Raw genomic sequence first — 12,191 nt, 5'->3', positions numbered from 1 at the left:
AAGGTGAAAACACACGACTGCGGAGACGGATGGGAATAAGCCGGGAGCCCCGCGTGGCCTGGCTGGCGGCGGTGGCGGGGGGTCCCCGGCCTCCCCGGCCTCCTCCGTGCGCTTTCGTCCCCTCCCGCTCTTCCCTTCCCTTCCCCTGCAAGAGTTTGCTCGCAGCCTCCCTTCCTCTCCCCTCTCCCCATCCGGAGGGGGGTCGAGGGGTGCCATGTGGCGAAGCCCCCCCCCCCGGGTCCGGGGTGTTTGCGGGGGACGTCTCCCCTGTCGCTCTTGGGGGCGTTCAAACCTCCAAAAAGGGGCAGGAGCAGCCCTGGTCTGTGGGGGGGGACATTGCACAGGGTGGCCCTACGGGGACACAGCTCTGGTCCCCCCCATTGCACCCTGCCCGGGGCCACCGCACACCCGCCCCCCCCCGACCAGTCTGGAGGGGCTGCAGAGAGGGGGGCTGCAGGTGGTGTGTCCCCCCCCCCCCCATCTCCTGGCCAGGCATTTTGGGGCGCAAAGAGGACTTTGTGTGCCTCCAGTGAATGCCGAGCCCTTTGCTCGGGTGTGTGAGCCCGGCGGGGAGCAGCCCCGGGGGTGGGGGAACGTGTCTCCCCCGGGACCCCAGCCAGGGCTTTACAGCCCGGCTCCAAAGGGCGCTGCCGGCGGGACGGGCTGCGGTGACGGCCGGGGTGCCACGGCAGAGCACCGGGCACCGGTGGTCCCGCGCTCCCTGCCACTCTCCTGGCCTCAAAGCAGGGGAGCGAGACCCCCGCCCGAAATGGCCGCCGGTGCCCGGTGTGGAGCAGCTGCCCCGGGGCAGGGGGGAAGGAAGCCGTGCTTGGGGGAACTGGGGGGGGGGGGGGGGGGTGTGTATTCACCCCGGTCCCCCCCCGGGGTAGGATCAGAAAGTGTCCCCACGGCTGGGGACAGCCCGGCCATTGCTCGGGCCGTGTGGGGATGTCACTCGTGCCCCAGCGTGGACACAGGCCTGGGCTCACCGCCGGCCCGCTGAGCCCCTTCCCCTCCAAAATGGGGGGGGGGGGGGGGGTGTCGGGGTCAGCGCGGGTGTCGGTCCCCATGGGGACCACGCTGGGGTGGAGGCGTGACACGAGTGGGGGGTGTGTGTGTGTGTGTGTGTGTGTGACACGAGTGGGGACGTGGAAGGGGTGACACGAGTGGGGACGTGGAGGGGCACGTCTGTGGCGGGGACGCGGAGGGGCGGCACTGGGGGGGGACGCGGGGGGGTCCCGGGGCCGGGGACGCCGCTGGCGCTGCCCGAGGCGGCGGTGACATTTCCCATCAGGCACCGCAACGGGCACCCCCAAGGCCAGGCTGGAGGGGGCCTTCGCTTCCCGCTCAGGCAGCGCCGCGGCCACCCGCGCCGGCAAGGAGGGGGGCCTTCGGGAGGCCGGAAGCGGCAGCGCGACGCATGCGCCCTCCTTTCCGCTCTTGGGCCCGCCGCCGCCGCCACGGTGAGGCCGCGCTCTGGGCCCGTATCGGTCTCGCATCGGCGCCATCTCGGGGCGGCGTCTTGGGGGCCGCTGCTTGGCAGTGGTAGGGAGCCCTCGCCCGGCCCCCCGTGGGGGGATTTCCGGGATGGGGGGGATCTAGGCCCGAGTTTGCGGGGCGGGAGGGACTGGGGGGCACTAGGCCGCGGGGAGGTCCCGTTACCGGGGGGCCAGGCCTCGGGCTGGAGGGCCCTGGGGTGGAGCGGCTGCCCCAGGCTCCCCCCTGCAGGCTGCAGGGGCAGTTCCCTTCAGTTCCCAGCGGTGGGACCGGGGCATTCTACTCCGAGAGGGTCCCGTGGTGGAGGTCCCGGACCGGCCGCGGGCTCTGCCCTGCTCGGGGCCGGCGCGGGGCTACGGTTGGCGAGGGTGCCCCAGCCGCTCAGCAGCTTCGTGCGTGCTGTGGTGCCCCGAGTACCGGGAGCTCTGCGGTTCCCTTCGCCGCTACGCGGGCCAGAGCGTCCCACTCCGGGGTCCGACGTGTCGGGAAGCATCGCCCGGGGTCGAGCGTCCCCTCGTTGGGGTGCGGTGGCAGCAGCGCGGCTCCGGTGCGGGCTTATGGGCCTCGGGTGCGCTCCTGTGCTGCCAGGATCAGCTCCCGGCTCTGAAGAGGGAGTGCGAGAGGCTTCCTCGGCTCCCGAATCAAGTGTGTATTAACAACAGCAGCACAAGTGTCCTCAGGCCCCTGGCACCGGTGGTAGAGCCGAAAGGTGCCTTTACACTGAGCTGTGCCTCTGCCCCGCCTGTGTCAACCCTTGTTTCTTGTTTTCACTGACATCAGCTAGTTTACAGTCTTTACTATGGTGATGTGAGTTAATGTTAATGATCAAAAGTTTGGACTGCTCACTTTTCCTTCACAGGAAAGCAATGGGAAGGGATACCCAGCACCTCAGGTGTTGAAAAGTAGTTCAGAAAGTTCTTCTAGGAGACAGGAACCTGGGGGATGTACCTTAAGTGTTAGGCTTTTTGTACAAACCAGCACTGTTGTTATTTTATTGCTTCCGGTAGGCTCTTGAATGCTTCTATTTTAAATCACCTGTATTTACCGTCTGCTGCTTACCTCTTATTTAGATGTTGATGCCCAAGAAGAACCGAATTGCCATCTACGAACTCCTTTTTAAGGAGGGAGTGATGGTGGCCAAGAAAGATGTCCACATGCCGAAGCATCCCGAGCTCGTTGACAAGAACGTGCCCAACCTCCACGTCATGAAAGCCATGCAGGTACGGAGGCGAGGGCCGGGCTGCCAGCCAGCTGGGGCCTGGGCACACGAGATTGTTGTGTACTTATGAATAAACATCATCAGCCGTTATCAAATAAACATTGCCTTGCATTTGCTATTTCTTTCGTGTTACAGTTATTTTCCTGATTTTTGCTGTTTCCTTTTTGAGTTATTGTTCCCCAGAGACTGTACAAGGTTAGTCTTTTGTGGATCCACATCTCTAGCTCCGTTTTTGAAGCTATGATACCTCTGTGTGGAGTAGCCTTGTATTTTCTCGCAGAATGGGAATGATGCTGTAATTTTGTCCTGCACATGTGAACTTTTATCTGTTCCTAAATTTCTATTCCCCACATAACCCCAGTAATCTCTTGTGTTCATAAAAGCATCTGGTGAGGGTATTGATCAGAGATGTTGAATGATGATAAGGATCATACATGAAATAATTGAGAATTCTCTCTCTAGTCTCTGAAATCCCGTGGTTATGTGAAAGAGCAGTTTGCGTGGAGGCATTTCTACTGGTACCTGACCAACGAGGGCATCCAGTACCTGCGCGATTACCTTCACCTCCCCCCTGAGATCGTCCCCGCAACCTTGCGCCGGAGCCGCCCGGAGACTGGCAGACCACGGCCCAAAGGTAAGCGGTGGTTGAGAGGTGACGTCCGAGTCAGCAGGAGGAAGCAGGGCACGAAGTTAAGCGTGTTAGACAGCGCAGGTGTGGTGGACAGTCAGCTGAATGTCAGCTTCCAGCACGGACTGGTGTGAGTTGCTGTGATTTTTGGATGTATAAACATGAGTAGATCAAGGAGACGTGTGTAGGTTTATTGCTTTTGTATTTGGCACTAGTTTGATGGCTGCTGGCATACTGAAAAGTTGCAGAGGACTAAAGAAAGACTGACTGGGAGAAACGCTTTGAGTGTGGGACTTGGCCTTCTCTGGTAACGCAGGTGCCTGGAATTGCTGAGGGCAGGCACGCTGAAACCGCATGCTGTGGATCGAGGTACCAGTTGGTGCCCAGACATGGCTGAGGTCTGAGACGGAGGATGTCTGTAGCTGCCGGGGCTTTTCAAAAACTGTTCTTGTCTTTTGGGAAGAGCCTGCTGCAGTTCTTCCTCAGGAAGATGGTGTGTGTGGTGCTGGTCTAGTCCAGCAGGTACAGAGAACCTTGTCTCTGGCTGAGTTATCCTTAGAACAACTACCTGGGAGGCTGTTGAATGAAAGTTGAGTGGCCTTGGCTAGGATTGCTGAGATAGGGAGCAAACTCGAATTCGGGTGTAGCACGCGGGCACAGGATTCGATGACTAAAAGCAAAAGCTAAGCTTGGGTGCTGGCTGTGCTTCACATGGGGGTTCAACTGTGGTTGACCTGCGGTCAAGTTGGATAACCACAGTTCTGGCTTGGTCACGTACACTTAACATGCTGTTAAGCAAGTCAGATTATTAAAGCTGCCTTCGCTTTTTTAAAGATTTACAACAAATACGTGTGGTATGTTGGGCTCGTTATTCTGATTTTTTTCTTGGTGGGTTTTTCATACCCCAGAGTGAAGGAGATACCGGTCATGCAAACATATGTGCTGCTGATGCTGACCTCTCAGATTGCCCACAGCTGCCTCCCTGCAAAATGTGTTATAGACCCACCTGCAGATGGCCAAAACATATTTCCAGAAGGAATTATTCTCTGGTTGCAAATAGCAATGTTAAATAGTAAAGTTTGGGTTGCAGACCTGCCTCTCTAGTCCACACAAGGCAGAAGCTATGCTTTTTCCTTGTGGGTGCTTGGTGTTGGCCTGTGAATGTCTTGTGAACCATTTTGATAGCCTTTACGGTGAGCAGAGTCATACAGTAGTGCAGTATAAATAAACTTAAGGTGAATGTGCTGAAGCCACCATGCCCCTCGGTTCAGTTCTGAAAAGGTTACTGTGTTCCAAGCTAATAATTCGGAATGAGAAGGATGCTTATGTTGCTTGTATGTATTTGGAAATGCTCTGCAAAATCCCTTCTGCTTGGTTTTCCTGGTTTCTGGTCTAGTAGTAGAGAAGAAACACCACAGTGCAGAACACAGATTGTAGAATTGCCCAGAAGATCTTTGGGGAGATAAAAACTTCTGGAAGCTTAGAAGGGAGAAAGTTACTGTAGCTGTGGTCAGCAGAACAGCATTGCCTGGTCTCTCAGGGCAAGAAATGGTTTCTTCTCCCTCAAGGCAGGACATGGTGGGTCTTCTGCCTTGTGTGGAGTTGCCTCTTGTGTTTACCAAGAATAACGTTACAGATGTTGTCCTGCCCTTAAACCAGATCTTGCTCTGTGAAAGAGGAGTCCTGCATGACAAAGCTCTTTCTAGTAGATGGTAGGAGTCCACTCTTCCTGCTTGTGAGCTGCATCATATCCCATCCCCAAGGACTGGGGATGGCGGCTGTGGGGTGCTGAGGAGTTCACCTGCATCTCCTGCAACTTGTTTTTTAGCCTAACAAAACTGTAGCATCATCTGCTTCAAAGGAAAGAATTGCATTGAAACTAGGAAGATGATGGTTTCCTTGATCTCTGAGTAGCATTGGATGTTATCAAATTTATTCTTTAGATGCTGTGTTTATCCAGCAAGCTGAAGAAACTGCATATGTAATGGAGGGGTGGGGCTTACAGTTCCTGGCTAAAATGTGTTTAGGGTTTCTGCGGTGAGGAAGCTTCACTTTGCAGCATCACAGCCCTTTTCAGTGCAGTGCCAGTGACCTCATTCAGTCCGCACCTTGGCAGGGTTAGCTGGTAGGGCTGCGCAAATTGTCAGTTTCTGTGCTGTTTTTCTGTGGATTACCTGCCTTAGGCTGCAGCAGACTAGGAGTTGCAGAGGTGTGTGTGGATGGTGGTGCAGAATCCAAGCTTATGTGTCTTGCTTGACCTCTTGGGGTTTTGGTGCCTTTTCTGGTACTTTTGTGCAGTGCTACTGACTTTCTCAAGTAAGGCTTGGTACAAAAGCTGGAACAGTTAGTCTAAAGCAGGTTTTGGACTACTGTGTATTTGATATTTGAAGTTTGTGTCTCTGTTACAGATGTAATTGAACTGTTAGAAATTAAGGCTGGACAGATATAAAGTTTAAAAAAAATAAATCCATTGGCTAGAGGATATAATGGTTTAACCTGACAGAAGGGAAGGACGTAGTAGCACTTGTAGGATAAGTTAATCTGTTTGCACATCAGTGGGTAGTGTTTCTCTTTGTAATAAAAGCATCTATTGTAAGAACTGGTTTTTGTATGAGAAAACTATGCCTGTAGTATAAATCAAGCCTGTAGAAGTGGGTGATTCGTGTTTTCCTGCAGCATGCTTGAGACTGCTAGTAGTACATTGTGGTGCATCAGGCAGCAACTTCCCTTAAATGTGTCTTACTGCCTGGGCATGAAGACCTTGGCCTGGTGCCGTGGGAGCATATTTCATCTTTGATGCTCAGGGCGAACCCCGTAAGAGTGGCGCAAAGGCTGGCAGTTCCACCACATCTGTTTCTTTCCTGCAAGTGTTCTGTCTGATATTAATCTGCTGTTACATAGATAATCTGCTCTTAATTTTATTAATCTATTCCATTGTGGAGGATTTGTGATACTGATAGTGTAGCTGTATTTTAGGTTGGGATCAGCATGTCATGCAGTTTGTGACTTAGCTACGAACAAGCTTGCTGGACATGACAGATTCCCTGTGTTTCTGATTTTTTTATTATTGTTGATTTTTGGCTCTGATGAAGGCCAGGAGACTATTGAGATGATGCTGTAAATCCATTTTTCACATTATTTAACTTCAACCCAAGCACAAGCTGGTGCACTTAAGCAGATTTCACCCCTAAAGTGATGTTTTCCTTGTATCACTTTTTTGTTTGGGTTTATATACACTGAGCTGTCTAAGGTGCAGCTCTGCTGGTAGATGTAATGCTTAACTGGAGGGCTTTTTTCCGCCTTGAGATGCAGGGTCACCCATGGAATGAGTTGTTTGTGTCCTGGGTAAGCAATGTATTTGATGTTGCTTTTTTCACTTTCAGGTCTGGAAGGTGAACGCCCCGCCCGTCTTACTCGGGGAGAAGCTGACAGGGATACATACAGACGCAGTGCCGTTCCACGTGAGTGTCCGTCATGTTGCTGTATGAATATCAGGCCAACCTTGCTCTTTGTGCAGTTTATCTCTTTGGGAGAATTGTCTTCAGTGTTGGCCTCCTTTCAAGAAGAAAAGGGGAAAATCAGAGTCTTGGCATAGCTTAGGCATTTACGCAATAGAGTTCATCTGTATCTGCTGATGGATATGATTCTTTTCTTGAATCTTGTCAAGCTGGACTGTGGGATTTTCTCTGGGGTGGGTTCCAGTAACTCTCCAACAGTCTCAATAATAGCTATTTAACTTTGCTGTATTTTGCCTCAGTTTTAGTCGTCTTTGATTGTAAACCTTTGATTCCAAGCAGGAGCGCGCTGTACTTGGGGAGCGGATTCTTTGGTTAGTAACTCATTCTTCTCTCCCTTCAGCTGGCGCTGACAAGAAGGCTGAGGCTGGTGCTGGAGCAGCCACTGAATTCCAGTTTGTGAGTATTTGCGTACGAGATTTGCTGCCTTTATTGAGGGTTTGATTAGGAAAAAGCGGATAAGTTATATCTGCATGCTCTTCAGTGTGGTGCTTCTCAGGTATGCCAGCTGGGTTTAGGTATTTGGCTCTGACTGTGTAGCAGAGGCTGGTGACTTACCCCTTACGCCCAGCTCGCTGCATTCCTGTTGGGGAAACTACGTGATGGCCTTGCTGCTGTGACGGGAAGCCAGTGACACATTTGAGAAGCAAGCTGAGCTCTCTGGAGGAAATGCACGATTTTATACGTCAGAAATAGAAGAGTTTTAGACCTGATCCACAGAGCTGGCTAGGGTGGGTTGATTTTGTTCTTAGTATCACTCATCTGGTTAACCTGTGTCAGGTGGCTAGTCTCAAAACAGATCAGAGTTAGGCTATGCTTGGAGCGGGGGGTGCCTATCAAAGTAATGCAAAGTTGGGGAAAGAAGGCTAGCTCTTTTATGATGTTGGTGGTTCTTGCTGCTGTGTATTTGCTGCTGTCACTTGCTTAATACGGTGACTTCTAATGCTCTTCCTTTTCTGTTGCAGAGAGGTGGATTTGGTCGTGGACGTGGTCAGCCTCCTCAGTAGAACTTCCTGCTCATGTTTTGTGTATAATAAAATAGGTGAAAATGCCACCTGGGTTGCATCATTGTGTCGTTTTTAAGTGCATAAATCTAGAGCTCACGTAGCAGAGGTGACTCAAATCTTTGGCATGTGTAACAGCAGTAGTGGAATAACTTGTGATTAGAAAACAGGTTGTAGAAGAGGAACTTTGTAGGTTCGGTGGTTAGTGACGTAGGGTTTCGCTAGTGTGTGGAGGTGATTCTTATGGAGGAATGAGGAACATTGGTTCATGGCAGTGCAGAAGTGCTGGAGGCAGTTTTTCTTCTCTGCCCAGGAAGACACTAATTTCTAGTAATTCCCAGTAATGCAGTAAAGCTGGGCTGAGAGACAATTCTATTTTGCAGACAGAAAATTCGGCAAGTTCAGCTGTGTCAGCCTGAGGCCCTCTGTGAATCCGACACAGCCCATGCAGGCAGGTGAGCATTTCCTTTATCCCAGTTCTGAAATCACTGGGTTAATTAACTCTGGCTTAAGAAAGATGGGGTGTTTGTGACAGCACCTGCTGTCTGGAGCTGAGCAGAGCCGGGGCAGGGAGGCGCAGACCAGTGTCCCCTGCAGTGTGCAGCCGACCAGTAGATGTCACTCGCTATCTAATGATGGGATAGTGCTAATTGGGAATGGGTTTCTGTAGCCTGGTAAACGTATCTTGTTCAGGGCGGCCTTAATACCGCAGAAGTGCTAGACACTAACCCAGGGAGAAGGTAGTTCATTCCAGTCCTGGTTTGGGTTGGGGGAAATGGTGGGCATGAGATTATTTATTAATTTATTTGTTTATTTCTGAGGGAGTTGGCACTGTAGGGAGAGACTAGGTGTTTCAAATCTTCGTTTTAACTGATCCGTCTGCCTCCGTTGAAGTTTTTAGGTTATGATATAGCTAAACCTAATCCAGAGTAACCTGCTGAATCCCAGGTGACTGGATTTAACCAGAATGCACTTTACAGCCTAGCTTTTAACGGGAATATGCATTAATGAAGCTCTTTTTTTTTCTTTTTTTTTTTTTTCCCAACTTTGCTAGTGAGCCTGTGGGTTGTCCAGGTCTACTGGGGCTTTTTGTTCAAGTTTCTGCTTATTTTATCCTACAGTGTAGTGCTAATGTTTACACTTGCTACTATGCATTTGTAGTTGTGATTCTGTTTGGGAAGCAGTGTTGTGTTCAGCAAAATGTTTAGGTTCATGCAAAATTAAGCAACTATTTCAGATCATTTGGAGTATTTCAGTGTGTAGCAATTGGTAAGAAATGGTAAATATTTTCTTCTAAAAGAATATTTGACTCATTAAAGGGAAGATTTAGAGGGACAATCCAAATGAGCAAGTAAAAAATGCTTTTGTTTTGGGGTGAAGAACCCCAGTCTATTTAGACTCTTCCACAAGGGAGGTATTACCTCCACATTTTTAATCTCTTACTAGTCTTCTGACCCGCAGTCTGTCCAGACTGGGACAGGAGCTCTGAGGCAGAGAACGGATCCCCTCCTCGCCCTCCAAGCTTTTTAGCGTTCAGCCGCCTGAGCGGATGGACGGGGGTCCGAGAGGCACTGCTGTTAATGGTGTCTCCTTTCTGGATGGTGTCCCCCCTGAGTGCTCTCTAGTGGGATCCACACCTGGCAAAGAGCCTTTTATTCCACCCGTGCACGGAGTCAGGAGATGATAAAGGCTTCTTGGCTTTACCCTCTGTTTTCGAGTCCTGTTGCGGAGCAGAGGCAAAACGTGGCCGGCTTCGCAGCGGGGCGATGCTGATGTTAGCCGCTCCTGGGGTGCAATTTGGGGGCTTACAGGCTGAACTGTGAAATTGTGCCTTTGGGCTGAAGCCTAAAAACGCCCATGAAAGGGCCGTGGGAAGCGAGAAGCAGCTGCAATAGTGGGGGGGGGGGGGGGCGGCCTGCAAGTGCCCCCCCTGAGGTGACTCCATGCTGGTGCCTCCCGGGCTGAGGCCACCCGGCTTGAAGACGACCCCCCCCCGCTCCTCGCCGCGGGGTGCAGAGCCCCTGCCCCGCCGCCCCCCCCCCCCGCTTTGTTCCGCTGCCGCCCGCGGGGTACAATGGGACCCCCGCAACCGCCCTCCGCCACTGGCGTAAGCCGCCGCCCCCCCCCGCCTTGCGTAAGATGGGCATTCTTCCTTCCCCGGCGTCTGCGCGCTTTGCGTAGAGCCGCTGTCAAAGCGGGGCCATGTGCGCGGCGGGCGCTGGGGGCCGGCTCTGCCCCGGCGCTTTTTGCGTAACTGCCAGGGCGCCCCAGCACGCAGCCGCCCGCCCGGCCTTATTCTCGAAGGCGGCCTGCGCAGCGCCGCTGGCGCAGGGGGCTCGCGTCCAGGCGGAGAGAGGAGGCGGAGGCGTGGTGGCGCCGTCTGCGCCGGGGTGGGGGGGGGGAGCGATTCTGGAAGGCGGGCTGCGCCGTCTGCGTGGCGGGCGCGCCGTGAAGCGGCAGGGGGCAGCCGCCGCCTCCTCCGCCCGGCGGCTCTACGCCGTTTGCGTAGCGTTTCCCAAGATGGCGTCGCGGTCGTCGTCGTTGGCGGTGGCCGGAGCGCTGGCGGCGGCGGCGGAGCGGCTGGAAGTGAAGGGAGGGATGAGGCGGGCGAAAGGCGGCAGCGCGTAGCGGGCGGCTCCCGGCCTGCGGGAGACAGAGCGTAGACCGAGAAAGAGACTGTCGCGGGGAGGCGGTCCCCCTCCGTCCCCCCCGTCCTTCCCCGCCCGCCCGCCCCTCGCGGGAGCCCCGGCGGGTCCTTCCCGGCGCCGCCACCCTGCCCGCCCCCGTCCTCTAGGCCGCGGGCCTCGCCGTCCTCCGCCCCCCCCCCCCCTCCGCCCCTTCCTCACCCCCCCTCCCACCCCAGCCGCCCCCTCGGAGCGGAGGATGATGAAGCTCAAGTCCAACCAGACGCGCACCTACGACGGGGACGGCTACAAGAAGCGGGCGGCCTGCCTGTGCTTCCGCAGCGAGAGCGAGGAGGAGGTGAGGGCCGGGGGGGGCCGCGGCCGGCCGGGGGCATGTCTGTCCATAACATGTCCGTCAGTGTCCCCCGGGGGCAGGGATGGGGGCGAAGCCGGGTCCCGCAGGGGAACACCCCCCCCCCCCCCCCCCCCCCCCCCCGTGCAGCACCCTGCGGCCCCGGAGCCGCCCGGGTGTGACTGGGTTGCAGCGGGTTTGGCTTTTTTTTTTTTTTTTTTTTTTTTTTTAATAGGGTGCAATTAAGCGTCGGTGGGAAAGTTGGTGTTTCCCCTCTTTTCTTTATTTCTCTGCACTAAACATGAGGAGAATGCCCAGAATGAAGGGCTGTGTATCGTGGGGTGGTGGAACAGTCTGGTAAGGAGTGTTGTGGCACGGGATGGGATTTGGCAGTTGAGTGGACCGACCACGCTGGCAGAACTTCAGTCCAGCACATCACATGAGATGGGAGAGGAAACCTGACCTTGGATTTATAAAAAGAAACTGGGATAAAAGGGGACTGATGGAGTGCCAGAAGTTGCTGTCCAGAGAGGCTTGGGAGGAAGTGGGAATTAAAGGTAGATTGGTTAGTTTTAAGAACGGCCGTGTTGCTAAGTGGTCGTGTTGTCCGTGAAGTTAAAAAAGAGAAACTTTGCTCAGATGTGCAATTTTCGCTATTCTCTTCTAGTATCTTCTTAACGTGGGCTTGGGGTACTCGGGATAAGCTAGGCTGCAGGTCTTTTTTTAGAGTCAAGCATACTTCATTTCATTTACTGGTTCCTGAGTGGCTGTGCTAAAGTCTTTGTTCTCCTGATTATCATATTTGTAGCTACAGGAAATCGGAAGGGAATGCAGACAGTTCACTGGAGGAAAGTAAATTAGCATACCGTTCAGTTATTATTTAACATGGTGAAGGAGGCTTGACGAACCCTTTGTAGCTGTGCTGTCATGGTGAAGAGTGTCAACATTTCAAGCATAAATGGTCTGAAATGAAAACAATATGTTTTGGTGAAACGTTCATCGTAGCTGTTCCTTCCCACTGACTTTCAGGAAATTTATGATGCTTTGAACTAACTATGAAAAAGAACGTAATCGTATTGTGTAATAATGCTGGGGCTAATCAGCATGGGTGGTTGAAGGCATCTGAGTTCCCTGATGCAATTTTACACAATTTGTGAGGCAAGTGTGGCAATTCTTCTCAAGAGAGATGCTTGACCATGTTTGATTTACAGTGTGGCTGAAGATCGAAATGTAATTTTACCAGCTACCTGATGCAATCGGCTTTTGTCTGGTTGTTAGGCTTTATTTTACAACCCTTCAATTTGCAGTGTCACAGGGGCTCCAGCTTACCCCACGGTGGTGGTCTGTTACGT

The 12,191-nt window shown here is 53.3% G+C and overlaps 2 protein-coding genes across 3 annotated transcripts in view; both read left to right on the top strand.

Moving 5' to 3' along the window:
* Positions 1-1,336: 1,336 nt before the first annotated feature.
* Positions 1,337-7,913, top strand: RPS10 (ribosomal protein S10). Of its 2 annotated transcripts, none has more exons than XM_029999556.1 (6): positions 1,337-1,463; positions 2,568-2,717; positions 3,179-3,350; positions 6,728-6,805; positions 7,203-7,258; positions 7,825-7,913. In XM_029999556.1, the coding sequence occupies exons 2-6, from the start codon at positions 2,568-2,570 to the stop codon at positions 7,864-7,866; spliced, it is 498 nt and encodes a 165-aa protein (XP_029855416.1). In that variant the 5' UTR covers positions 1,337-1,463; the 3' UTR covers positions 7,867-7,913. The 2 variants fall into 2 exon arrangements, with proteins under 2 accessions (XP_029855416.1, XP_029855417.1); XM_029999557.1 differs by lacking the exon at positions 1,337-1,463 and adding an exon at positions 1,522-1,545.
* A 2,442-nt stretch (positions 7,914-10,355) lies between these two features.
* Positions 10,356-12,191, top strand: part of NUDT3 (nudix hydrolase 3) — a 33,032-nt gene continuing 31,196 nt past the window's right edge. The window contains exon 1 of the mRNA XM_029999555.2: positions 10,356-10,845. Within this exon, the coding sequence (XP_029855415.1) occupies positions 10,747-10,845 (99 nt within the window). The 5' untranslated portion in view covers positions 10,356-10,746. The remainder of the gene's footprint in view (positions 10,846-12,191) is intronic.

Source organism: Aquila chrysaetos, chromosome 24 (assembly GCF_900496995.4).
Source record: "Aquila chrysaetos chrysaetos chromosome 24, bAquChr1.4, whole genome shotgun sequence".
Classification (NCBI taxonomy): domain Eukaryota; kingdom Metazoa; phylum Chordata; class Aves; order Accipitriformes; family Accipitridae; genus Aquila; species Aquila chrysaetos.
This window is presented reverse-complemented; position numbering and strand designations above follow the sequence as displayed.